The sequence below is a fragment of the Anguilla rostrata genome, chromosome 16 (genome assembly GCF_018555375.3).
Source record: "Anguilla rostrata isolate EN2019 chromosome 16, ASM1855537v3, whole genome shotgun sequence".
NCBI lineage: Eukaryota > Metazoa > Chordata > Actinopteri > Anguilliformes > Anguillidae > Anguilla > Anguilla rostrata.
In genome coordinates this window covers 9,050,255-9,077,597 of record NC_057948.1, presented here as the reverse complement: position 1 = coordinate 9,077,597, position 27,343 = coordinate 9,050,255, and the positions used below count along the sequence as shown (strand labels likewise).

Here is a 27,343-nt window from a genome sequence, read left to right as displayed (position 1 = left end):
CCCTTAAAGCAGGGGAAACCACTTTCCACACAGGAAAAACAACAACGGTGAAACTAGGGTCACTGTCAGGCTACAGCACAGATACGAGCTGGATTGTGTGCTCTTCAGGCAATTCAATATGGCTGTTTTATTGCAGGTGTACCACAGACAGTTATCTAAATGAAAATCTGTATTTCATAGTTTGTGAGACCCAAAGCAAAGGCTTCTAGTGTGATATTGAATACGGCGTTTCTGTCCCTTTTTATACAGCTGATGGGTCGCCGGCTGCTTTACAGAGCTCATGACTCTTATGTCTACGCTGACAGCGTCCGTTCATTGCTGCTGGTAGTTCCTATTGGCTGCAATAGAAACGCGTCTAAATCTGCTCTTTTTATATGCAAGTTCCTCTGCAGAGCCCTTCAGTATTACTTGACCTTTAGCCGTGAACTCTCATTGACGTTGAAATCTCTCAACAGTTCTTGCACGGCTATGGATGAATATAAATGGAAGTCAGTAAGTCTTCAGATATCTTTGTCCATTAATACCAAAGACAGGTATTGCTACTGCTACTACTGCTACTACTACTAATGATAATAATAGATTTCTTCATTTATAAGGGCCGGTCATCATCTCAAACGGCTGCATTGATATTGGATCTCTTACACTGATCATAGCACTAATACAAACGACAGTACTGACACAGGCATACTGTTCTGACGTATTTCTGTTCATAATCAGCCTGGGTTCTTCAAACACATAAAACCTGAGCTCACAGACAGCGCCAGTGTGCGGCGGGTGTGAACGCACCAGGCGGAATCCCGTCGGCCTGCCTCAGAGATCAGGGGCATCCTATCATCGGTAACCAGGTACAGAATCATCACTGACAACTAAGAATATGGGAGCAGGCCACAAATGGCTTCATTTCAGGCTGTTTAATCAGTGGAGCTCAGCTCATTAGCATAATTAGAATAATGATTCCCAGAATAATTTGTCAGTGGTAATCACGTAAGATTTACTGGCTCTCAGCTGCAAGCGTACTCCGAGGGAACTCGATCACTGGCTGGTCCCTCCTATGTACGGTGTCTCTCAGGAAAAAAAGCCCCTCCTTTTTAAGGTTTCCAGCCAAACCCATTCACAAACTTCAGTTAACCCTAAACAGTCCAGATGAACAGCCTGCTAATTTGTCTGATGAGACATAACTGGAGCACAGAGTTGAAAGGGAAGAGAAAGAACTCTTATTTTGCATTGGATGTCCCTGGGTCAAATGCATGTTTGGAAATGCTTTAACTCTTTACGTGCTGGTACAATCTGAAAATACTCTTGCACATCCTGAAGAATTTTCTAACCAACATAATCATTTGAAAGAAGAGAAGTAAGAATATTGTTTTGAATATTGTTGAAAATCTTTTTTTTATTTTAAAGTGAGCTAATCTGCAAAAACTTCAGCGGTGGCTAAAGTGTTAGAAGTATTTAAAATTATAATGCTGGAACTTTTCAGCCTGTGCTGAATGTGACAGCAGTCCCAAATCCCTGCCATTGGTCAGCTTCAACTGGCAGCGCAGACATCACACGATCGACCGCGAGTCGCATTACCGAAACGGACTGTTCTTTGGGTGCCGGGCGTTGCAGGATAATCCCCGTTTCCCTCCACCTTTCACGAGAGCCTTCATCTCAGCAGGAGAGGAAAATACGGTGCTAAAAATATTTGAATGTAATTCGACAACGATGGGGCTAATTTATGCTACACCGCGTGCAACACTAATTCCGTGTTCTACGTTTTTATTTTATCCTTGTTTCTCTGTAAACAATGTCATCAACGAAACAATCTCATGCAAACACACTACTGCGATGTATCTGGTGGAGGTAGTAATCTCTAGTTTTATTACCCTAACATCTAAACATTTGCATTTCATGGATTATTATTCTAATAGTAATTGTAGCCTTTATTATTGCTCAGAATGTAAATTAATCCAAAAACACAATGTTATGCAACATGCATTGCATTCAAGTTTTTCTGGGTTTTTTTTTTTATCAGAAAAGAGGAAATGGCAGGATTGAATTAAAAAAATGGAAATCAGCATTGCTTATGAAATGGTAATCCCTGGGTCTTACTTTCTGGAATGATCTTTCTATTACATTAAAATTAAATGGAAATAATAATCCCCCCCCCCCATGCTATTAAACTGAATACACTGCATTAGTCTCCAGATGTGGTGGCAGGATTAGAATCTTTTTTTTTTTTTTAAAGTGAGCAATAAAATCAGTGCCACGTGCACCTTTTACGGCCATTTATGAAATGTTTTTTTGTAATCACAATATACGGAGCTTAGTTACGGCTTGGAGGTTTAACGGTGGAGACGGACTGAAAATGCCAGCTCACGCAGTGTGTAGTTCCAGGCTGGCTCACAGAACGGAGGTATGTCTGTCTTTGAAGAGGCTACACTGGAGGCAACCTTAACATTTATTATAACGGCAAAGGATTTAGTGCCTTGCCGAAGGACCCCAGTAACTTCCAAAGGTACCAAGAGGGGGAAGGGTTAGAGAGGCGCACACAAGAAGGACTTACAGTGCCACCAGAGGGGGGAAGGGTTAGAGAGGAGCACACAAGAAGGACTTATAGTGCCACCAGAGGGGGGAAGGGTTAGACAGGAACGCAAAGTAAGAATTTTCCGGCCCACAGGAGGGGGGGGAAGGGTTTAGTAGGCACACAGTGTACAAACTTATCGGCTCACTGGAGGGGGGAAGGGTTAGGTAGGAGCACAGACTGTGAACTGATAACACCTCTGTTACTGTGCTAATCCCTTCTTTGAGCCTCTGTGCGGCGGACAGGCCGTATTTGTGGGGCCACAGCACAGTTTTGTGGTGTTATGTGCGGGGTTGGAAATTGCTGGTGAGGACTGGCCTGTGGAAAGGTGGAGGAGCACAGTACGGGCTGAGAGCTCTAACCAAGGGAGTAAACAGAATAAACTGTGACGGTGGATTAGTCACTTGCACGGAGATGTTCGTCCGAAGCCAGATTTTGACTTGTCTTCCAGTCTGATACGCAGAGGCCCAAGAGCCACACCTGACTGTTGAAGAAAAGTCTCTCCTTTCTGACGGTTTCTCAGGAGTGTACTTTTGAACTGCTGATACAGTGCCCTCCAAAATGACTAACAATTATTAACACCCGTGATAAAGATGAGCAAAGAAGGCTTAGAAATCAACTGTCCAGGTAAAGAGCTGCATACTGAAATTTAAAAAGTACAGTACGTTCTTTACAAACTAATAAAACTGCCCTAAGATAAAGATGTTTTGACAAGTAATATTTTTCCCTGAAAGATATGTATCAGAGGTTATTCACACCTTGATTTTCAGTACTTTGTGCAATCCTCTCATTGCAACAATACCACTACTGAACCGTCTTCTATGGTGTTTTTTTTACATTACATTACATTACAGGCATTTGGCAGACGCTCTTATCCAGAGCGACGTACAACAAAGTGTATAACCATAACATTGGTGAATGTATCTGCCCTCTTCTACTCAAACAAAATTCTGGATCAGGTTCAAGTCTGAAGATTGGGAAGGCCATTGCAAAACAATAATGTTATGGTCAGTTAAACAGTTCTTTATTGATTTTGAGGTGCGCTGGGGATCTTTGTTTTGCTTCCTGCTGAGGGAAACTATGTTGAAACCAATAATGTCTTGGTGCTTGCTGGAGTTCAGGATTTCATTGACCTTAATAAGAGCCCTAGGATGAGTAGATGCAAAACAACCCCGTAACATCAAAGATCATCAAACATCATAGATCCTGCACCATAATCTTCCACTGATATGACATCAGTTTCGGAAAAAATAATGTTTGGGACAAAACATTTTTTTCTTGATTTGACTCTGTACTCAATAATTTATAGATTTGTAATCAAACAATTCATATGTTATAAATAGTAGAGAGGTCTTCCTTAGCCTACCAGGCTCTTTGCAATTACTGAGCTCACCAGCGCTCTCTTTCTTCTTAATGGTGTTCTAAACATTTGATTTAGCTAGGCCTGTGTCTCTGACTGTTTTTTTGTTTGTTTGTTTGTTTGTTTTTTCATATTACTCAGCCTCATAATAGCATCCTTGACTTTCACTGGCACAACTCTGGTCCTTATGCTAACAAACACCAATAACAGACTTCAAATGCAATCAAAAGCCCAGAATCAAGGCAAGTTGCTGAAAGCTCTCTTATACCAGCACTAAAGAAACAAATGAACACATCGGACTAAACAGAAACACAGGTGAAGCCATTTGTCCGAAACAATATGGTGCCCTGAAATTGGGGGCTATGTATATAAAGTGCTGTTATTTTATTCATGGTGAAACCAAAATGTTTTAAAATACGCTTCAATAAAAAAAATCTGCTCTTTAACCCCATGAGCATTGTTTGATTGCAATCTAAAATTGTGTGCTGAGCTAAATCAAGAAAAAAATATGTCTTTGTCCCAAACATTATGGAGGTCACTATATATATATATATATATATATATATATATATATATATGAGAGAGAGAGAGAGAGAGAGAGAGAGAGCAAGGTCTATATAGAAATGGTCTTGTCAGGACCAGTGTGGAAGAACTTGACTGGTCTGCGCAGAGCCCTGACCTCAACCTCATCCAACACATTTGGGATCAATTGGAAAGCCAGCTGCGAGCCAGGCCTAATCGCCCAATGAGTGCCCAACTTCGCTAATGCTCTTCTGGCTGAATGGAAGCAAATCCCTGCAGCAATGCTCCAACATCTAGTTTAAAGCCTTCCTAGAAGAACAGAGGCTGTTATAGCACTGAAGGGTGGACCAACTCCATATTAATGCCCATAATTTTGGATGAGATGTTGAATGTCAGGTGTCCACATACTTTTGGCCATGTAGTGTATATATAAAGAATATAGTTTATGATTCATGTTTATTTTACACAGTCCTTATGAAGGGTTGTTTTTTTAATGTTGTTTATTTTTTAGTTTTAAAGTATTGTACCATGATATTATAGCATATCATATGAGATTTGGTGAACCTTACATCAACAAGGTTTTTATTGTTGCTTTTATTGTTCTCTTGTACAGCCCTCATATAATCATCGTCGTCGTCATCATCATATCAGGAAAAACGTGGGAAGCTCCATGTTTCAGAGGTTAGCTGCAAACAACACAACTCCAAACTCCAGCTGGACCACGCCTCAGCGCGATTACGCCTGGCCCGCATCCAGCAGCGCACCGTATGGAATGGATCGGCTGCCGCCTGACACAAGCCGCATAATCTTCTGCTTTTAATACATCCACGCTTGCGCCCCGTAACCCTGTCCTGCAATACGGCGCAACGTGGTGATATATGATACATGTGAGAAAGTAAGAAAATAAAATCCACCGTTGCTTTTTCCCATATGTGGCAGCTAACGGAGCACGACCAGCATGCTCGCTCGTTCTGCTTCTGACGTCAGACAGTGAGAGACGAGCTAACGCGCTGTGTCCTTCTCCTCCATTGTGAACTGAACGATGCGGTCTCTGGCAGCCATCGTCACCGCCCAGTAGAGACCCCAGCAGAAGTGCCGAGCACAACGACCCCCTCGAGGGAGACAGAAAGAGAGGGTCAGAAACGAGCCCTGTTCACGCGCCTGTTTTCATGCTTTAGCTAGCCGTGCAGACCCAGTGCGAGACCGCGGGATACGGAAGAAACCGAGGAAACGGGAGCTCGCCTATTTTGGTGAGAAAGCAGAGCCGAGGTTCGTCTAACGATGGGATGTACACTGAGCGCTGAGGAGAGAGCAGCTTTGGACAGGAGCAAAGCAATCGAGAAAAACCTCAAAGAAGATGGAGTCATTGCTGCTAAAGACGTTAAATTACTCCTGCTCGGTAAGATTATTTCTTGGGGATAACCCTCAGTGTAGCCTATGATTCCCACTGTCTACACAGCAGTAGGCTATTAGGAAAATTATTTTTAAAGAAACAACGCTGACGGCCTTTTACTCTGTTTTATTTCTGATCTCAACAGGGGCCGGAGAATCAGGCAAAAGCACCATTGTGAAACAGATGAAGTAAGTGCTTGGCTTCAAGTGTTTCTTGCCTTTAATGTGAGCTGAGATCCCCCCGTCCGTTCCTAGTCGGCGAATACTCATGTCCGCCATATTTTCAAGGAATGATCACCTTTAGCGGCGATTCGCACACTGAATTGTAGCTGCAGGCAAATGTTACTAATCGTTTCCACCGGCGACTGAGACAGCGGAGTGCTGTTCACGCGCCTGGTTCTGAACATAGACCAGTGATTGACTGCGTGCGTGTCCAGCGACAGCTCGTGTGTGCAGTGTGAACCCGAGTGGCATTAAAATACACCTTTCAATTAAGCTTAATGGCAGGCTTTTATGACTCTGATCTGGGCCTCTCCTCCCTTGCGGGTATCAGCCAGGCTTAGCAAGACTGAGACGGTTTTGATTTAATTTAGGAAAAATATGTTTTAAAATGAATATAAATGACCCCCCGCCCCCTTAAAAATATATGCATATATATAAATTATATTTTGTACGTATCTGCTGTATGACGAGTGACAAGGAATCGTGTAGTTAATTTAGGCTATATTGATCCCTATGCTGTGCTGATGTCCATGTAGGAGCTGACTCTTTCTGAATAGAAAGAGTGGCTACTGTTGTAGCTAGAGATAGTCTTCGTCTAACATCTAGTTACCATAAGACCATTTTGTGTTTATTGCAGTCTAAGACACATTGTTTCTGCCCAAACACCATTTACTAATGTATTTCCTTCACAAATGACTGACAACATGGACGCATTCTGTACTGGGATAAATTATATTCGTGCATCAAATGGTTTTGATGTTCAGTTAATCAGTGTTGTTGATAAATAAAATGGGCTATAGAGTGACCAGAAAATCTTCTGCGAAATATAATGGAATTGCCAGTCTTTTTATTGTCGTTTACACCACTAATGTCCGACCGAAGGATAGGCAGGCTTGGCTTTCTGAAACTCCATGAAGCAAACGTCTGCACTCAAGTGCTTTGTGGAGCGTAGTCATATCATGGAAGATTCTTCAAAATACAATAATTCGACACCATCTAAATTATACACCGAAAAATGTACAGTCGCTATTCAAGTAGCGTAATGCAAAAAACGAACCTATGTCGTTGGATTAGAGGGTTAAATGTGATTCTAATTGAAAGAATCATTGCATTTCAGGCGGTTGCCGTGGTGGACAGCGCCCAACCGAGAACGTATGTGCAATCGTTAATTTTCGACCACGTTCGGCTCTTTTCGTTTCTGGGAGCTAGCTAATACTATGGTCTGCTGGTGAGAGTGGGAATCTGGAGTGGATTTTCGCCGCTGAGTGCGTGGAACGTGTCTTGGATTGAGACTGAGAATAAGAACTGGAGGAAGAAAAAGAACTGAGAGAATAAAAAATGTTACTGGATTTGAACACGATGCGTGTGAAAATATTAATTCTGCATGTGATGTTAATAGTAAATGAAAAAAAGGTAAAGAGTATGGTTAGCTGCAATTGCAATGTACAAGAATGATCTGTATTATTCTTGAACTTTGCTATTGACTAGATATGCAACACATGTGTGATTCTGAGAAAATATATGCAAATATAATAACAAATTGCATTTGGCAACAGCCCCGATTATGAATAAGCACTATACAACATGAGTGCACTAAGTCATAGTGAGATTACATGGATAAGATAATGAAACGAAACTGATACTCCTTAAACAGCAATAGACTTATATAAAATGGCAGATCAATTTACAGTAATGGACTGAAAGACAACGTGTTCCAGGAATTCCAGTTCCATTTCAAATAAATAACATAATGAAAATTAAATATAAAAATATAACCAACAATAAATATAGGCCTTGAAAAAAATCGATGTGTAAATAATGTGTAAACAGCATGCATATTACATATTCCCTTTCTGGTTATAACACGTGTTCTGGCTGCTCTCTTCCTGTGCGTTGTGTTTCTGAGAGATGCTAATGGCTGTGAGTTGTGTCTGTTTGCTCCCTTCTAGACTGTAAGCTTTACTCGGTGAGGGAGTAAATTAGCCTTTTGTTTGGGCTCCCTCCCTGCAGCCCTTGGCCTCTGGGGGGAAAGTGCTGTCTGTAAACGAAGGCTCAAGGTGCGCCCGTGCTTAATGAACAGTTGCCAGCGTCTGCTAATGGAGGCACGGGCAGGGATAGTGAAACGGGGATAGGGTGGTCATGATGTCACCGCGGGGATTGAAAGAAGCCAGCAACCAATCGAGGAATACCTTGGTAATAAACAGACCAATGGTCACTGGTGGATACTTTTTCTGGCTACACTTTCCAATTCCCTTGCATGGCACATTGTAGCCACTAGTTATCCACCAATTACTGCGTGTGTTGGTCTAGTTGCTATTACCAAAGTACTCTGTGATTGGTGGAGCCCTTCTCTGGTTTCTCTGGAAAATGTGACAGCATTCATGTCCTATCCCTATTTGTTTTTTATGTGGGTACTTTTGATCTGTCTTTCAGTGGACATTGGATCAACTAATGCATATCTGCTTCAGATGTCATGACCTATGACCTATCCTGTTCAGTTCCTTATGAGTAGGGCCACCCATTTGTTTCCACACACATATACTTCAGTCCTCTGCCAGGAAGTGGTTTATAGTCTTTTTTGTTGAATAATTATCCTGGTTGCACCACACCAATCTATTTGATAAAGTAGTTGCACAGATATTGATTGACAGCAATGTATACAAATGACACTTGTGTTACAATCCCATTCCCATTCGGGGTGAGCGTGTAGTATAATGGGTAAGGAGCTGGTCTTTTAACATAAAGGTCACAGGTTTAATTCCCAGGTAGGACACTGTCACCTTTGTGCAAGGTACTTAACCTGTATTGCTTCAGTATATATCCAGCTGTATAAATGGATGCAATGTAAATGTAACAAGTTATGTAAGTTTCTTTGGATAAGAGTGTCTGCTAAATGCCAGTACTGTAATGTACATTCAGATAGATTATTTAGGCAGTGTATGTAGCAGTGTATGTAACATGTAGCATTATTCTGAAATGTTGTACAAGAGTTTCGTTGGAATCAGTGGGAAATTTAGTTTACAGAGAAATAGTAAAATTAGAAGTTTTTAAAATAATGACAACAAACCATGTGTACACCGTTCTAAACTCTGAGGTTCAAAAATTCTCAGAGTTGGTTCTTTTGGCAAGAGCTGGAAATATTTCTGCACCAAGAATTAACGTGGTCACATTGCAGTGCCATTTTCCTTTGCAAGCCATTTCTAATCGCCCAGCTTGGATTGACACTTTTTTGTTTAAACTTGGATTTAAATCTAGACGAAGGGTAAGAAATGACGACCGTAAGAAATTTGTGAGCTGTTTGACAGAAACGCATCTTACTGTTTGAGCTGAAAAACATTGTTGTAATACATTGTCAATTTTTATTTATTTATTTATTTTTTGCAACTTTACTGAATATTTAGGAAAATCTGTGTTTGAATCCTTTGCTGTGCCCCTGCGGAGCCAGAGCAGAATATTAATCTGCAACGGAGGAGTAACTAACGACATTAAGGGACAGTGAATCAGCAAGGAAAACTTCCATCATTTGTGAGGGAAGTTCCTTGAAGAACAAATCAAATGTGTAGAACGCAAATGCCAGTTCTATCGTACAGTCTTTGATTCTCTATATGGGGTGGTGCAGTATAGGCTAATGGTTAGGGAACCGGGCTCGTAACCTAAAGGCCGCAGGTTTGATTTCCGCTGCTCGAGCTCGAACCCTCGAGCAAAGTATTCACTTGCATTGATTCGGTATTCATCCAGCTGTGTAACCGGATACTGTGTAAAAATGTAAAGCTGTGTAAGTCACTCCGGATATGGAGTGTCTGCTAAATGCCTGTGATGCTACCTGGCTCGTTCCTGCAGGTGTTAACTCCACAAGCGCTCATGAACGAGAAGCACAGTCAGTCGGCACAACAGTCTCAACTTGGCTCAGAACTGGTCAGTGACTTAACGCTTTGATATCATGACCTTCAAAGACAGAAACACTGATAACCCGCCTCTTCTTTTTACAGATTTTTAAAAAATGTACGTTTTATATGCTTGTCATTGTAGAGGACTGAAAGTCACCAAATAACTGTTAAAAAGCAAAATGGCGGCTACACGCTCGCCACCGCTGCCTTTGGTCTGGCAGGGGAGATGTGACGGAACACAGGGCAGTTAGCGGCGAAAGGCCAGCTTCGCGCATCGGCGGGTACGTCAAACGCGTCCATCGGGCCTCTCGACGGGGTCACGTGATCCGCTAACAGGAGCTGCCGCTATTCTGACATATTCTTCCTCCGCCAGCGTCGCCAACGCAGAAGGGTTTTCCTGGGACGTCAGGTCCGGGCTTGGCCGGCCGCTATTACGTAACGGATAAATGCCCGATAGCGGCGTATTAAGAGGGCAGCATCCGAGCCGCTATCGCTAACGGCCGGCGATAGGTCGCTTTCCAGGGCTACTTCGACTGCCCGCTAATCTGTCAATCTGGCAGCTGCCCCGCTGACGGAAGGTTCCAGATGGCCTGACGGTCGGCAGCCTACGAGCCGCGGCCTCACGAGCTCCGCTGCGTCTTATATGGGCCCCCGTCAGTGCGGAAAGAGGTCAAAGGTTACTTCCTGCATTAACCCGCTAACAGGGCGGTGCATGGGCCTGCCCCCATGGTCAAACGCAGCTGGGCAGCAGGGGACAGGTATTGGCCCCCCGATATAATTTTGAGAAGTGGTTCACTGCCACTAGCCCATCTTCAAACAAACGATCGCCGGACTGGGCCTTCTGCGCCAGCCTGTCAGGTCCACGTTCTTTGGTTGTTCGCATGATATAGCTAGCTCCCTTTGGCAGCCATTTTGGTTCCCTGTGGGTTACCTTACCTTGTCAGCATGTGAGCAAATGTTAGTGAGCTTTACTGGCTGAACGGAACAAAGTTGGCATTTGCTCACGAAGGTAAGCGTCGACTAATGTTCGCCAAATGTCGACAGGGAGGCCACTTTGAATTGACAACTTGAACAATAGACATTGCAGGAATATTTTTTTCAGTTAAACTTAATTCAACACAATTCAACACTTTGCGTAATAATTTAATTCAGTACGTCGCACATGGACAACCAGTAGACAGACAGCGAGACAGATGATACATAGATGTGCTTCCATTTCAAGAGAAATGGAAATGTTAGCTGGATATTGAGAAGTTATTTTTCTCGCATCTGCAAAGTAGTGTTATCCTAGGCAGATCATTTTGTATTTATGTTTGTAGTTTAATCAGGTTGAGATGGCTGAATGGATGCTATATGTGGAAATGCCCTTTTGCCTTTGAATACCAATTAGAGATTGTATTTTTCTGATTTTATATTTGATCATGTCCGTTGGCCAGCACACTAAGCCCACTGATTTTGTGATTCAGAGATTAATAATAATGTTGTGTCCCTGACTTTTTATCGTGCTTTATTTTTTTGCAATATAGTATGAATCTGCCTATGTACGAAATCTGTTCACAAAATCGGCTTTAGTGTAGCCAAACCTACTCTTGCCTGCTTTCAAAAGCTTGTTGTGAGTTACTGAGTTACAAAAGGAGTTGCTCTTTATGATGCAATTGCTAAACATTGATAAGCAAAATTATTATCATTGTTGCTATTTTAATAGGAGAGCATACAGCCCGCTCTCCTTTTATATCTTTCGCTTTATTCAGACAGGAGACTGCAGAGAGGGTCATAGATAGACGACTCATTAATTATTTCAAACCAAAGGCTGTTTGAATTGAAAAAGATTGGAGGACAGGGAGAGGACCTTTGTGGCGCAGACGGACAGCTCGTCTGTGCAATACTGTACGCACTGGAAAACAATGAAACTAGGCAACACAGCGTGGATTGCTTTATGAATAACAACAGGCGTGACTCCTTGAATTAAACAACACTCAAGATTTTAAATGTAATTTCTTATTAATATTTAAAAGTAGCCAGTGATATTAAAGGCACATAAAATGCAGGGGACTGGATGGAAGAGGTATTCATAATGCTAGTTTATCTTAGTACAGAAGGCTGTTTGGGCAGTCGGCCGCTGTGTATTAGGCTAATTCATGCCTTTATTTAGATGACGAAGCAGGTGAAACGAAGCAGAGATGAAATGCAAGGGACTTTTATAGTCAGCTAGCCAATCAGCATGACAGACCTTTTAGCCAATCAGCTATAAGGCAGGATATTGTATTGTTTTTGTAGGGGGTCTCCCATCCATGTGCTAACCAAGCCTAGCCCTGCTCAGCTTCAGCCATCAGTCAGGGGAAAGTCTGGATGACCTCTGTAAGGGCCAGCTGAAAGTGTGACTCCATTTCGCAAAACGGATTATCAACACACCTGCAGATAAGCCCACCTACACCCCTGGAGATATAGACACGCCCACCTACGCCCCAGAAGATATAGACACGCCCACCTACGCCCCAGAAGATATAGACACGCCCACCTACACCCCAGAAGATATAGACACGCCCACCTACACCCCAGAAGATATAGAAACTAGAGATAGACATGCCCACATACACGCCTGCAGATACAGACACGCCCACATACACCCCTGCAGATACAGACACGTCCACCTACACCCCTGCAGATAGACACGCCCACCTACACCCCTGCAGATACAGACAAGCCCACATACACCCCAGAAGATATAGAAACTAGATAGACACGCCCACATACACCCCTGCAGATACAGACATGCCCACCCACACCCCTGCAGATACAGACACGCCCACCTACACCCCTGCAGATACAGACACACCCACCTACACCCCTGCAGATACAGACACACCCACATACACCCCTGCAGATACAGGCATGCCCACATGCGCAGTCTCCCACACAGTCTTTATACTGCACCATCTCCCATCACTTTTCCATTAAGTGAAATTATGCGATTTTATAGTTTGTAAATCAAGACAGTCCTTAATGTTTTTAGAAAGTTGACAGTTAACCCCACATCAAGGCAACATTTGCAAGCTGCACTAACCTTGACCTGCAGCTTGCACCTGCATTAAAAAAGCCATTATTCTCCCATAGGGAAGATTCATAAATACAGAGGTACCTCAGTCTTGGTCAACTCAGGATCCACTTTGGCACAACTCTATTTGAAAGAGCCGTATGAAAAAAAAAAAAACTTTTTCTCGCCTGGCTTTTTAAACTGACATAGAATTATACCGTGACAAATGATATTCAGCAAAAATAAACACATTGTATTACATCGATATGGATTTAATTACCTGACTCTACTGGATTTGTGAGTTGTGAAGCTTGGTCTCGTCAGTACTGGAAACAGGGTTTCTGTTGCGTGCTGCGGACGATTTCGATTCCGACATTTCATGTTTGAGAGTGCAGAGAAGGATGTTTCTCATCGGTATGTTGAAGTAAACACTGAAATGGTAGCCTAGGCCTACGTCTTGTGAGTTTTGAGATGTCCCACCAATTTCGAAGTCCACGACGTCTTAACTTGTCTCAAACTGACACCTGCAGCTCATCAGAACACTTTACCTACACAAATTCCATGCTGTCGTTATCTTTTGGCTCGTTCTGACGTTGAAAAAAACGGTGATGTCGTTTTTCTCTTGCTTGAGTCATTTCAGTTTTACAGCTGTTAGTTCCTCTCCTAGTGAAAAATCTAACTGTAAATTGGACATTTTGAACTGGGAAACTGAAGCATCACCATGTTGACAAATACTATTGCTTCCACGTCTTGACACAATAAATTCCGACTTCCACTAATTTATCAATGCTGCCTTCTCGACTTATAGTTTTTCGTTGCCTTTTCAATTTTAGAGATATAACTGAGTCATACATTAACTAAAGACCGGGTTTGCTTTTTAGAGAACTCGGACGAGAATATCTCAGATTTGTAAAAGTTTTTCGCGATTCAAACGTCTAACAGCCCGCAGCTGTACTCAAATACTATTGGATTATTTTCTGCTCTCTAGTCCCTCTAGTGGCATATTCCAGGACAACTTTTCCTCCACTACTTTTCTATTGAGTTTCATTATGAACTAGCCAGCATTTAATGGTGAAATAAAACCATTCTGAACGCTCCCCCCCCCCCCCCATCAATCATTATAATCACTGTCATCAGCATTGGCATCAAATATAGATTATTTCATGTTTCTCTGACATTATCAAAAGACACGTAACACATAGGTCTGCTCCTGTCCACAGGAGTTTCATTGCTGAAATAATATTTGAAATATGAATCAAGACTGTCCATCACAGTCATAATCAGGTTTCAGATTTCCTGACACACACATTCCATTTACCATAACTGCCTCTGAGTCACTCATATTGCATTGGACATGCGCCTCCTCGTCCCCGAGTGAAATTGTCCTTGTTGCATATAAATTTCAGTTCCATAAAACCCGTTTCTTTAAAAGACACAGATTTTGACCATTGACCCATGCCAAACATAATCAAAATTCTAAAAACACCCAAGGACTGACATTTTTAAATAGACTATAAGCAGACTCAAATTTCCTTAAAAACCCAGAGAATCGCAATTGGAATACATTAAACAAACAAACAAAAAATTCCATTCTGTAAAAGAACACGTGTGCTGGTTTTACATGCAGTGGCTGTCCCTCTTGGTGGGGGTGGGGGGTGACTTAAACGGTGAGTTCTTTTCCAGTGCTCCACCCCCCTACCCCCACCCCCCCCCCACTATTCTCTTGTCTTGGGCAGATGATTTACTTGTGTGTATGTTCACCAAAACACAAGACCGGGTCAGCAAAGGCTGATTTTGATTGGACGGGAAGGATGGATTTTTTAAAAAATTCCTAAAATAAATTCAGCCGGTATCCAGAGAGCTGCAGCTCTTAAGGCTCATCCTGGGGGGTGAGCTAGACAGCGCCGTTCCACGCTGAGCGCTAAGGTTTTCCGCTGATGTGCCGGCACCAAACCTCTGGCTCAGTTCTAATTTGTAGTTCAGATGGGGTCGGGGCAAGTCTATGTGTTCATACGGCTCAGGGGAAACTTTACTGGGATAACACTATTGCAACAATATTTCATAGTCCTTGCGTGTGGGTCAGTTTAGTTATGTGATTACCCTTTTCCTTGAGTAAATTATCCATGGCCTTGTCCAAAACAGCTGACTTGCCTACTATTGAGTATATGTTTTGTACACTGGAAGAAAAAGTTGTTAAGTGGGAGAAATTTTCTCTAAATGTAGGGTATTTAAAATCCCTGGATGATCTCTGGGTTTCACTGAGTGCATCTGGGAGCACACTTTCCAGAAAGTAAACCATACTTTTTAGGAGGTCCCACACCTCTGAAGAGGTGGAGCCATGTTTGGGTCCCATACATCAGAGAGGAAGAGGCGGGGCCTTTTTACTACAAGGGCGGGACGTCTTACACTTCCACAGTGCCGCTGGAAAATAGTGTGGAGGATATTTTTCCACATGCTCTCCATTGTGTACTACAAAGTATACACTAAACAGTAGGCAGTATGTTTAGTAGACAGCATATATTTTGAGGACAGAGTAGTTCGGAGGCTGTTTCTGACACAGCCCTGGTGGGTGTTCTACACGCCAGTTGTAGGTGTTTTTGTCCAGGATAAATTTGATTGGACATCGATATGGAAACAGCAGCTGACTGACAGATGTATGACTATGCCAGGTATTTCTCCAGACCTTCCACAGCACCTCACACTTAAGCCACACCAAAGTCAGTTAATGTTTCTCTCCACGTTCCAAGAGATGTACCAATATCACAAATACGAAATGTCTGAGAGAAAGAGAGATGAGAGGAGGAACAGAGATAAAGATGAGAGGAATGCTTTTGGGCAGAGGGATCAGGGATGCGCTGTGACAGTGTGTGTGTGTGTGTGTGTGTGTGTGCAGAATCATCCATGAGGACGGTTTCTCTGGCGACGATGTGAAGCAGTACAAGCCCGTGGTCTACAGCAACACCATCCAGTCCCTGGCGGCCATCATCCGAGCCATGGACACACTGGGACTGGAGTACGGAGACAAGGGGAGGAAAGTGAGTCACACACACTTGCGCACGCGCGCACACACACACACACACAGAAACACAGAGCACACAGAGGGCACAAGATACCTACCACCTACCGATACACACGCTCATAGTCACACCCGCTCACACACGCGCACATGTGTGATGACAACCTTAAAGAACCAGGGGCACGTGTGACTTGAGTCCTGTGAGCATCATCGGATCATTCGAGAGCTTCCATTCTAAGGCTTTTCTCATGCTGTTGCACATATATGGCTACCTGACAAAAGGCTGTGAACAGTGGCAGGGGGGCCATATCGGTTCCTGCTGTGTGTACCGCCTTCTCCCATCTCTACCTCACTGGCACATGCAATCAATCAATCAAATCATAAATTCAATTATTATATGGCGTATTCTACAACAGTTGTCAAATACGTGGCAGGAAGCCTACCTAAACCCCAGGAGCAAGCCTAAGGCAACAGTGGCAAGAACTCCTGGGCAGAGAGGAAACTGGAAGGAGACCAGGCTCAAGGGGGAACCCATCCTCCCTGCGTCATGGTCGCCGACGGTGACCAGCATGCAGCCGTTTATGCAGAAGATATATAAGTGATGATAAGAGGCAGCGTTACGACCGAGCGGCAATGGGGAAGCACCGAGTGCGCATGGTGTGATGTCTGGCCCCCAAGAACGGACCGCGGCCCCGAGGGGGGGACGGGAAAACGGAACACGGGGGCCGTGGCGGACGCGCGCCGCGCCGCTTCCCGGGCCCGTCCCGGCGGAATCGGGGTCCCGGGACGAGCAGCAGCCGGCGCGGTGGCCTTTGGGGCGGCGCGGAGCCCCCCCGCGGCAGGCGGGGGGGGCCTGGGTGGCATTTAGAGCCTAATCACAGCCCGCTGCCCCCCAGGCGGCTCTAATGGGGGCTTAAAAGAGCCGGAGCCAGCGGGACCCCGAGACTGTGAGCCTCTCTTTTCATCTCCGCTGGCCTTTTCATCTCCATGCCCCCCGATCCCACCCAGCCCTGCGCTTCTGCTCTCCAGACTCCGCTCTGAAGGGGTGTTCACCTGCGCTCTCTCTCTCTCGCTCTCTCTCTCTCTATCTCTATCTCTATCTCTTACACTCTCTCTCTATCTCTATCTCTTACACTCTCTCTCCATCTCTCTCTCAATCTCTATCTCTTACACTCTCTGTCTATCTCTCTCTCAGTCTCTATCTCTTACTCTCTATCTCTCTCTCACACTCTATCTCTTGCTCTCTATTTCTCTCTTTCTCTCTCTCTCTATCTCTCTCTCTGTCAATCTCTTACTCTCTATTTCTTTCTCTCTCACTCGCTCTCTATCTCTCTCTCACGCTCTCTCTCAATCTCTTACTCTCTATTTCTTTCTCACTCGCTCTCTACCTCTCTTTCCCCATTTCTTTCTCTCTCTCACTTGCTTTCTCTATTTCTTTCTTTCTCTCCCTTGCTCGCTGTCTTTGGCTTGCTTTCTCTCTCTTTCTCTCACTTGAAAAGAAAAGACAGAAACAGTATAAAATGAGAGATTTTTTTAAAAATTACTTCCTGCCATGTCCAGTTCCATTTCCTGTCCCTCATATAAGTGTAAGCGTAGCTAACATGCTAACACACACGTATGCAGATTATCATAAGGTAACACATGTATACTAACACTCACATACACGCTACTCTGGGTATAATGGGTGGGGAATTCTCTGATCTATAATTCAGCAGGGCAGGAAATAGCAGTAGCAGCATCACTGCAGGGCGCGTACACACACTCACTCACTCTCACACACACACACACACACACACATTCACTGCAGGGCGCACACACACACACACACACACACTACAGGGTGCACAAAAACACACATCACTGCAGGCCACACACACACATAAACACACACACACACACACACACTACAGGGTGCACAAAAACACACACATCACTGCAGGCTACACACACACACATAAACACACACACACACACACGCCCTCTCTGCAGGGGCTTAAGCACAAACACTCGCTCAGCTCACTCACTTTCGGTAGTACACTCCTACCTATTAAACAGAGCGGCGAAAGCTAAACATAAGCAAACTGTGTACCATTTATGTCTGGGTTCAAAGTATGACTTTCTGGGTTTACATATATGTGCTGAACTCAAGGGAATGTAAACAATTAAAATGTCTCATTTTGTGTTTATAGATCGTTTAAAACACCGTCTTCCATAATGTCTCCTTTTTAACATTTTTAACATTGAGGACAAAATTTCCTCAATTGGACCGTTCTCATGCCACCGACTGGCTGTCTGTAGTGATCTGTCAATTTAAAAATAAGACTTATCCGAGATTTAAAAATGGCACTTACAATTCCCGAAACTCTTTCTGTGACAGAAAGTCTGTCATCGGTAGCCTAGCTAAGACAACCTGCAACCAATGTCAAGCACATTGAGTAAAAACTCCATAGGCACGATTGTTTTGGCAAGTCCCAAGAGACTGGCCAGCCTAGGATGGATAACGTCATCCTGGTTGTTGTATTTGGTACACAAATCTGATACAAGATGGTTTAAAAAGTAATGAAAACCTGCATATAGATTGTTTACTGGTGACATGGGGCCTTGTAATGTTGTAGTTGCTGAACGATTCAATCCTTCATTTGCTTATATGAAGTTGTCACTGTTGCCGTCTATGATGAAATGCGCTAGCATAGCATGTTGCAGTATACATGCCGCTTCACGTCCTTATGCGTGCTCGCTGTTTGCTGAGGGGCAGATGTCATTACAACACTGCTCCAGCAGAGGGCACTAACGCACACCTCTGAAAAATAAATAGCAGCTTTTACCCTCCTCACTACCCACACACCCGTATCTGATCAGCTCCCTTTTGCCTGTTCACTACCTGCATCAGATCATGAAAGATGTGAAGCATTCTGATTGGTCTAAATGGAAGTGATGGAAGTGAAAGCACTCTAATTAGTCTGGGTGTAAGTAAGGCATTCGGATTGGTCTGGATGTAAGTACAGTATTCTGATTGGTCTTGACAGTATGTGAAGCATTCTGATTCGTCTTGGGTGTAAATGAAGGTTCTGATTTATCTTGGGTTCGCGCGAGTGAATGATTCTGATTGGTCTGGGTGTACGGGAACCATTCTGATGGATTGCTTTCTTATCAGAAGGAAGTGACATCACTGTTGTAAGAAATCAGTCCATTCTCATCCCTTGTTGCTTCCTGCTCTCTGTGAAGCAGCAGTAGAAGTGGCAGCTGCAAGTCAGAACTAAAGTGAGGTACAGTGAAGGCCTTTGGCTCCTGGTGTAGTCAGAGGGGATAAGAGGACAGGAGAGCTTACACAGACAAACTGCTCCCCCTGCTGGTACCTTAAGAAAAAATCTCATTTCCATTACAGCACAATTCTTTGGGCATCATTTCTATCTCTGACAAAGCATTCCTCTCCTCTGAAGCACATCAAGACCTTTATAAGTAGAATCATGTGTCCTCCTGCTGAGCGGGGGGGAAAAACCTGCAACCACATTGGCCCTTTCTGGATAAGACTGGACTCCCCTGCTGCACATCTCGTTATATCTTTGCTGGTATGAAATAATATCAATATTTACATTTTTTCACCATGACTGAAGGCAACATTTTGAAAAAAGGTAAATGCACACAGTGAGTCTGTAGTTTCTTGTGCTATCTGTTGCAATATGTTCTAACTTCACCCAGCGACATAGTGTAGGAGATGCTGAAGGGTTTGGGGTGTGATGTAATCTGTGGTGGTTTAATCATGACTCCCAGAATGCCCCTGACCTCAGCTCTCCCAGAATGCCCCTGACCCCAGCTCTCCCAGAATGCCCCTGACCTCAGCTCTCCCAGAATGCCCCTGACCCCAGCTCTCCCAGAATGCTCCTGACCTCAGCTATCCCAGAATGCCCCTGACCTCAGCTCTCCCCGCCGCAGGCAGACGCTAAGATGGTGTGCGACGTGGTGAGCCGCATGGAGGACACGGAGCCCTACTCCCCCGAGCTCCTCGGCGCCATGATCCGCCTCTGGTCCGATTCCGGCATGCAGGAGTGCTTCAGCCGCGCGCGTGAATACCAGCTCAACGACTCCGCCCAATAGTGAGTGCGCCCCCTACCTGTCATGCCAGGAATGGCCATGGAATGTCAACTATATAGCACAGTACAGTGGGGCGGGGCTTATTACTGTGGGGCTCCATGGGGTGGGGCTTATTACAGTGGGGCTCCATGGGGCGGGGCTTATTACAGTGGGGCTCCATGGGGCGGGGCTTATTACAGTGGGGCTCCATGGGGCGGGGCTTATTACAGTGGGGCTCCATGGGGCCGGGTCTGTTCATTTCGCTCTCTTTTTGCAGTTACCTTGACAGCCTGGATCGCATTGGAGCGGCAGATTACCAGCCTACAGAGCAGGACATTCTCAGGACCCGAGTCAAGACCACAGGAATCGTAGAAACGCACTTCACTTTCAAGAATTTACATTTCAGGTGAGCCACTCTGTCCACACAAGCCACTGATGCATTCTGGGGTACTCGGTATATTGTGTTGTACACACTGCGCTTATATCAATGTGCTGGTGTTGTGTCAGTGTGTAAAATCTTGTTACGTGAATGTGTAGAACTGTATGACAGTATAGTGCAGTGTTAGATTGTGCAGTGTTGTATGAGAGTGTAGCGTATGACATAACAGTGGCGTGTGAAGGTGTATGGTGCTGTAAGACAGTGTTGGCTTGCTTACCTGCCAGGCTGTTTGATGTGGGAGGTCAAAGGTCAGAGAGGAAGAAGTGGATCCACTGCTTTGAGGATGTGACGGCCATCATCTTCTGCGTGGCCTTGAGTGGGTATGACCAAGTCCTGCACGAAGACGAGACCACAGTGAGTACAGACCCACGCATACACACACACACACACACACACACACAACGCAAACACACACGCATGCATGCATGCATACACACATACACACAACGCAAACACACACACACATGCATGCATGCATACACACACACACACAACGCAAACACACACGCATGCATGCATGCATACACACACACATACACACAATACAAACACACACACACGCATGCATGCATGCATACACACACACACACAACGCAAACAAACACGCACGCATGCATACACACACACACATACAACGCACACACACAGACACAAACACACACAGTTTTTGTTTGGGGACAAGAGTCTCTGGTCTTAATCTCAAGAACCATATATTCTGCTGTGTTGAATACAAAAGTAAGCACAAGCAGTGCTGAAACAAGCATGCAGACTCCTATAGAAGAGTGGGTCTTATGATCCACCAGTTGGGGGTGGGGGGGGCGGGGGATGAGTTCCTGCTGACTGAACTCCCCCCTCCCTGGGCGAAGCCCTGTGGAGCAGATCTGCTGGGCTAAAAATAGCACCGCCGCGGTCAGGGTTCGATCCCAGACCTTCGGGATGCACCCCTGCTCTCTCAGGGCAGGCGTTTCCCCCCCCCCGAAACGCAGAGACCTGAAAGCACCGGCCGGCTTTCCTCTCGCGTGTCCTCAGACGCTGAAGTCCCAGAGCGGCCCTCTCCTGCAGCCCCTCTCAGAAAGGGCTCGAGCCGTCGTAGCCACGCCTTAGCGCTGCCTGCAGCGGTAACCCGCATCAAACAGAAGCGACGCTAACGAAAGCTGGCCCCCCGCTCTGACGCTGTGGGGCCGCCGGGTGAGCCAGGCTAACGCCGCGTCCAGCAATCAAAGTCTTCGCCGTTGAGGCGAGAGACATTTTGATTGGTTAAGCTCAGTGGCTCCGCCCCACGAGCGGTTCCTGTCGGAAACGCCTGACGCCTGGCCGTGCCGGTGCTCTGTTCCCGCTTCCCGCTTTTTGTTTCCTGAGGCTAATCTTTCCGCTCTGTCTGTCTGTCTGTCTCTCGCTCTCTGTCTCCTCCTCTTCATCTTCCCTCTTTCCTCTCCTGCTTCTTTTTTCCCCTCCACAGAATCGCATGCACGAGTCTCTCATGCTCTTCGATTCCATCTGTAACAACAAATTCTTCATCGACACCTCCATCATCCTCTTCCTAAATAAGAAAGATCTGTTTGCTGAAAAGATTAAAAAGTCCGCACTGAACATCTGTTTCCCTGAGTACACAGGTAAGAGCATCGTTACTCCCAGCAACCGTTAACACTCAGACAGGGTGCTGTAAGTACAGGTGAATGCAGGTACACACAGTGACAACACCGGTACCATAACACACAGAGAGAACAGCAACACCTGTACCACAACACACACCGAGACAACATCAACGCCTGTACCACAACACACAGAGAGACAACAGCAACGCCTGTACCACAACACACAGAGACAACAGCAACACCTGTACCACAACACACACAGTGACAACAGCAATGCCTGTACCACAACACACACAGTGACAACAGCAACGCCTGTACCACAACACACACAGTGACAACAGCAACGCCTGTACCACAACACACAGAGACAACAGCAACACCTGTACCACAACACACACAGAGACAACAGCAACGCCTGTACCACAACACACACAGACACAACAGCAACACCTGTACCACAACACACACAGAGACAACAGCAACGCCTGTACCACAACACACACAGAGACAACAGCAACGCCTGTACCACAACACACACAGAGACAACAGCAACGCCTGTACCACAACACACAGAGACAACAGCAACACCTGTACCACAACACAGAGACAACAGCAACACCTGTACCACAACACACAGAGACAACAGCAACGCCTGTACCACAACACACACACAGACAACAGCAACGCCTGTACCACAACACACACAGAGACAACAGCAACACCTGTACCACAACACACAGAGACAACAGCAACACCTGTACCACAACACACAGAGACAACAGCAACACCTGTGCCACAACACACAGAGACAACAGCAACCTGTCCACAACACACAGAGACAACAGCAACGCCTGTACCACAACACACAGAGACAACATCAACGCCTGTACCACAACACACAGAGACAACAGCAACGCCTGTACCACAACACACAGAGACAACAGCAACCTGTACCCACACACACAAGACAACAGCAACACCTGTACCACAACACACACCAAGACAACAGCAACGCCTGTACCACAACACACAGAGACAACAGCAACGCCTGTACCACAACACACAGAGACAACAGCAACGCCTGTACCACAACACGCAGATAAACAATGGTAACTACAGTACCACCACTCAGAGACACAATACCTGTTATAAAATATGCACACAGCAACAATTTTAACGCAATGCCCACGTGGTTGGCTAAAAAGAGCAACATGAACACTGACTGGAGAAGCAACTAAATACAACGGGTCAACAGCAGTGTGCTTCGCTGAGGTTTAAACCCGAAAGACCACAGAACTGTATTACAACTGGAAGAGCCGATCCTTATTTCACAGATTTGCATAGCTGTTCCAGTTGTAATGCAGCTGTCTAGTGGTTTAAAACAGAGGTTTAAACTCCAGCAAAGCATGCTGCAGTCAGTGGTAGTTAGTTTCTGTGCAATCCTAACATTGAGTTTGGGTAGCGGAACTGAAACATTAAACTCCAGCTATGCACGCTACAATTGACCCGACATGTCGGACTATGGCAAAAAATACACACGTAAATTTGTATGACCACAGATCTGTATCTCTTTCATATTTTTGCTCCTACTCTCCCTCTTTCCCTTGTCCTTTATTGGCATGATACATATCTAATGTACATACTGCTACAGCTAATCAAATGTACATATGTTTAACCTTCTGGCAACAACAATAAAAACAGTAACATTAACAGTACAGAAGTAGTTTAGCTGAGCTTCAGCAGTACTCTCTCTCTCTCTCTCTCTCTCTCATATTGTTTTTCTGTTCTCTCATCCTCCTGTACCTTTGCCTCGCCCAGGCCCCAACACCTACGATGACGCAGCAGCTTACATCCAATCACAGTTTGAGAGCAAAAACCGCTCCCCCAACAAAGAAATCTACTGTCACTTGACCTGCGCCACGGACACGGGCAACATCCAGGTGGTGTTCGACGCCGTGACCGACATCATCATCGCCAACAACCTGCGGGGGTGTGGCCTGTACTAATGAACACTTGCTCTTACTCTATGGCCGTCATTTTGGTACTGAAGTGCAAGTTGGTTAACAAGAATGAGGGTTCTTAACAGGTACATATACATGCACACACACGTGTGTGTGTACGTATATGCGTGTGTGCGTGTGTGTGTGTATGTGCAGGTATGTCTGTGTGTATGTGTGTATATATAAGTATATTTTATTCAATTTTTTAAGTTTGTCTCTAAGAGCTGCCAACAGCGGATTTCTTATAGAAACCCTTTTAGCATTTTTTTTTTTTGGTTGGTCTGTTTGTCACCCTCTTCTCACTGTGTCTTTACAAAAAAAAAAAAAAAAAAACAGCACATTTTTGTTTTACATAAAGAAATGTGTCTTCATTTAAATTTTTAAATGTTTAACTGTTAATTGTATGTAATTTATTATATGAATATGAATATGTGGATATGTTGACCTGGACACGTTTTGGTTGAGAAAGAGGATGGTAATTAGCCGGGATAATAAGTGCAGATTTCCAAATTTGTTCGGCTCATCTCCTGGTGATGCTCAGATCTGCATTTCCTAGCATGCTTTGTGTTCTCTTGTGGATCAGCCAAAAGGGGTCTCCCAGGTGCCACCCTGTCTCTGAGGCAGGTCTTGCTATTGGCCATGCCCCTTCGAGGGCAGGCCTTAGCGCTCTGTACTGTTATGAGGCCTATTAGCCAATGAAATTTCAGAAAAGTGTCCTATCTGTGCCAGCCTGAAAATGGCATGTGTGGGAATAGCACTAGAATCACTAGGTTACTGAAAATCTGTTTAAATATTATCATGTAATGACTTGTAATTTTTTATTGTCATTGGTAAAGGTCATTACTTACTGATGTAAGTACACACCAGCTTCATGTCCATGATAGATGTAACACACATACACACACACACACACGCTCTGTCACAAATACACTCATACATGCACACACACTCATACATGTACATGTTGATGCACACACCCACTCGGTCACTCACATTTTCACACAAATACACCCACACACGCACACACGCTGATACACACTCTCTCGGTCTCGCTCACATGTTCACATACATATACGCACGCGCAAACAAACACACACATACACACATAGACACACACCTCCCATCATAATCTTTCACTTCTTTACTTCCTGTTTTTAGTTGTGTACATCTCCTATTGATCCTGTTCCACACATAGCATGATTCGCCTGCTTTTTTTAAAAACAAGTATAAGCAAAATAGTGCTCCAAAAACTCAAAATCCACCAAAAAAAAGGAAAAAAAAAAGAAAAATTAATAAAAGCTAATAAAAAAAGAGAAAAGACACTGGCAGGGGAGACAGACATCATTATTGTTATTGTTATTATTATTATAGTAATAATAATGCTGTAAGGGTCGGTCTTCTGTGCATTCTGTGCATTGTAGCTGAAGATGATTTTATCTCCTCCTGTGCGTGTCTCAGTTGGCCCTGTTGCTTTATCTGTCTCCCTGACCCAAGTCTGTACTTACTGGGAAATGTGACGTGGAAAGAATAGTCATATTGGAGTGTGTCAGGACCTGAAATATTTGGGATTTGGGACGGACCTGAACGTCGTGCGGCTGCGCAAGTAAACGTGCTGCTTTGCACCGCGCGTCCGGACACAGGTAAACACACTTTACTCCGCGCGTCTGTACAAGTTAACACACTACACCGCGCGTCTGTACAAGTTAACATGCTGCGGCCTGCACAGCTGTATGGGTTCACGCTGTTGTGCATCGCGTAGCCTGACAGGTTGACACACTTGGCGATGTGCGGCTGTACAGGGTTACAGTTCACGCACTTTGAGCGGTGCGGTTGCACAGGTTAACGCTATTGTGCGCCGTGTGTCTGAACAGGTTAGCAGGTTTCGCGCTGCGTGCCTGTACAGCTTAATTTTGCGCCACGTGAGCTGTACAGGTTAACGCGTTTTGCGCTCAACGGCTGCACAGGTTAACGAGCTTTCTCTTAGTTAGTTTTGTAACTTGAACTGGCACACACCTGGCAGGTACATAGAAAAGCACAGCTCTCACTCACTGTCCGAGAGACCTCTCCGGCTCTGAATAAAGAATCTTGTACATAATGACATCCTCTGTCGGGGTCTTGTTCTTACCTGCTCCCCTGTTCTCACGGTAAACAAATCTGAGCTCCAGGCCCCTCCTCCTTGTGTGGGTTTCCAATGTTGTTGTCAAATTAAAAGCCACAGCTTCCATGGGACCCTTCTGATTTTTGCCTGGAAGTGCCGTGTTCACTTCTACTACAGGACCGATATTGCATGCGCACAAAGACAGCTCTAAAACAACCGCAGAGACATTAAAGTTGGAGGCAAGCACAAACAGCCTCGCAGATGGCTCACCAAACAATCTGCCAATCAGAGGCACAACATTGTCAGCTACCTGTAGCTACCGGTAGGCGATACTCTTTGTTAGGCTGGCATCTCAAACTTCAGTCCTGGATGGCCACAGTACCCGCTGGTTTTCAGCACAATCTTCTTTCAATCAGCAGCCAATTTAGCCAATCAGTGACTTAAATAAAGCACTTAGGCGCAGGTACGCAACCAGCAGATACAAGGGCCCCCATGATCTGAGTTTGAGATGCCTATTGTAAGAGATGGGCTGAAATAGAACAACCAATTTGTTGTCTTTTTTTGCCACTAGAGGTCAGAGTGGGTACACAATGAACGGCACTGTCATGCTCTGCACTAATAAATGGATCTATAAATTCTAACAAAGAGTAAGATGGTATTATGAATTGTTTTATATATACTTTATATATAGAAAATATGCTCTTTATTTTGTGCAGTGTAGTTTGGTCAAACATGTTACGTTAGACGATATCTAGAGAATATCTTGGTTGCAACTCATTACGTCTAGCTAACTATTAACGTAGCATATGTAGAGAGTAAATTACACAGCTCACTGTCTGCTCACGATACCGGTCCCTAAATGCATCATACCAACAGTTCAATGTCTTTCACTGTTAAATGAGAGACACACAAACAGACAGATCTTTATCGTAAATCGCCCCTTATTCATAAACCATGTCTGTGCTTTATTGAGTAGAAGCCATGAAACTAACTATTTGTAGTAGTCAGGATGGCCGAGCGGTCTAAGGCGCTGCGTTCAGGTCGCAGTCTCCTCTGGAGGCGTGGGTTCGAATCCCACTTCTGACAACTGACCTTTTTCTATGCTTTCCGTTGTTTTAACGAAAAAAACATTTCGATGAATTTG

The 27,343-nt window shown here is 44.6% G+C and overlaps 1 protein-coding gene, 1 long non-coding RNA gene and 1 other non-coding gene across 3 annotated transcripts; 2 read left to right on the top strand and 1 right to left on the bottom strand.

Moving 5' to 3' along the window:
* Nucleotides 1-5,059: 5,059 nt before the first annotated feature.
* On the top strand, nt 5,060-26,201 carry LOC135242479 (guanine nucleotide-binding protein G(o) subunit alpha-like). Its single transcript, XM_064313534.1, has 8 exons — nt 5,060-5,844; nt 5,984-6,026; nt 15,874-16,015; nt 19,930-20,090; nt 20,345-20,473; nt 20,731-20,860; nt 21,966-22,119; nt 23,920-26,201. Exons 1-8 carry the CDS (start codon nt 5,727-5,729, stop codon nt 24,105-24,107), a joined length of 1,065 nt encoding a protein of 354 aa, XP_064169604.1. The 5' UTR covers nt 5,060-5,726; the 3' UTR covers nt 24,108-26,201.
* LOC135242480 (uncharacterized) lies at nt 14,806-26,734 on the bottom strand. The gene is made up of 3 exons (XR_010326367.1): nt 26,227-26,734; nt 20,724-20,839; nt 14,806-15,988 (listed from the first exon to the last, which is right to left on the bottom strand). It is a non-coding gene; the product is annotated as an uncharacterized LOC135242480 (long non-coding RNA).
* A 468-nt stretch (nt 26,735-27,202) lies between these two features.
* trnal-cag (transfer RNA leucine (anticodon CAG)) lies at nt 27,203-27,285 on the top strand. Its single transcript has one exon. It is a non-coding gene; the product is annotated as a tRNA-Leu (tRNA).
* Nucleotides 27,286-27,343: the final 58 nt, after the last annotated feature.

Coding starts and splice junctions, on each gene's coding strand:
- LOC135242479 (XM_064313534.1), top strand. CDS start 5,727: ATGGGATGTACACTGAGCGCTGAGGAGAGAGCAGCTTTGGACAGGAGC. Junction 6,027..15,873: donor ACCATTGTGAAACAGATGAA/GTAAGTGCTTGG, acceptor GTGTGTGTGCAG/AATCATCCATGAGGACGGTT. Junction 22,120..23,919: donor CTGTTTCCCTGAGTACACAG/GTAAGAGCATCG, acceptor TGCCTCGCCCAG/GCCCCAACACCTACGATGAC.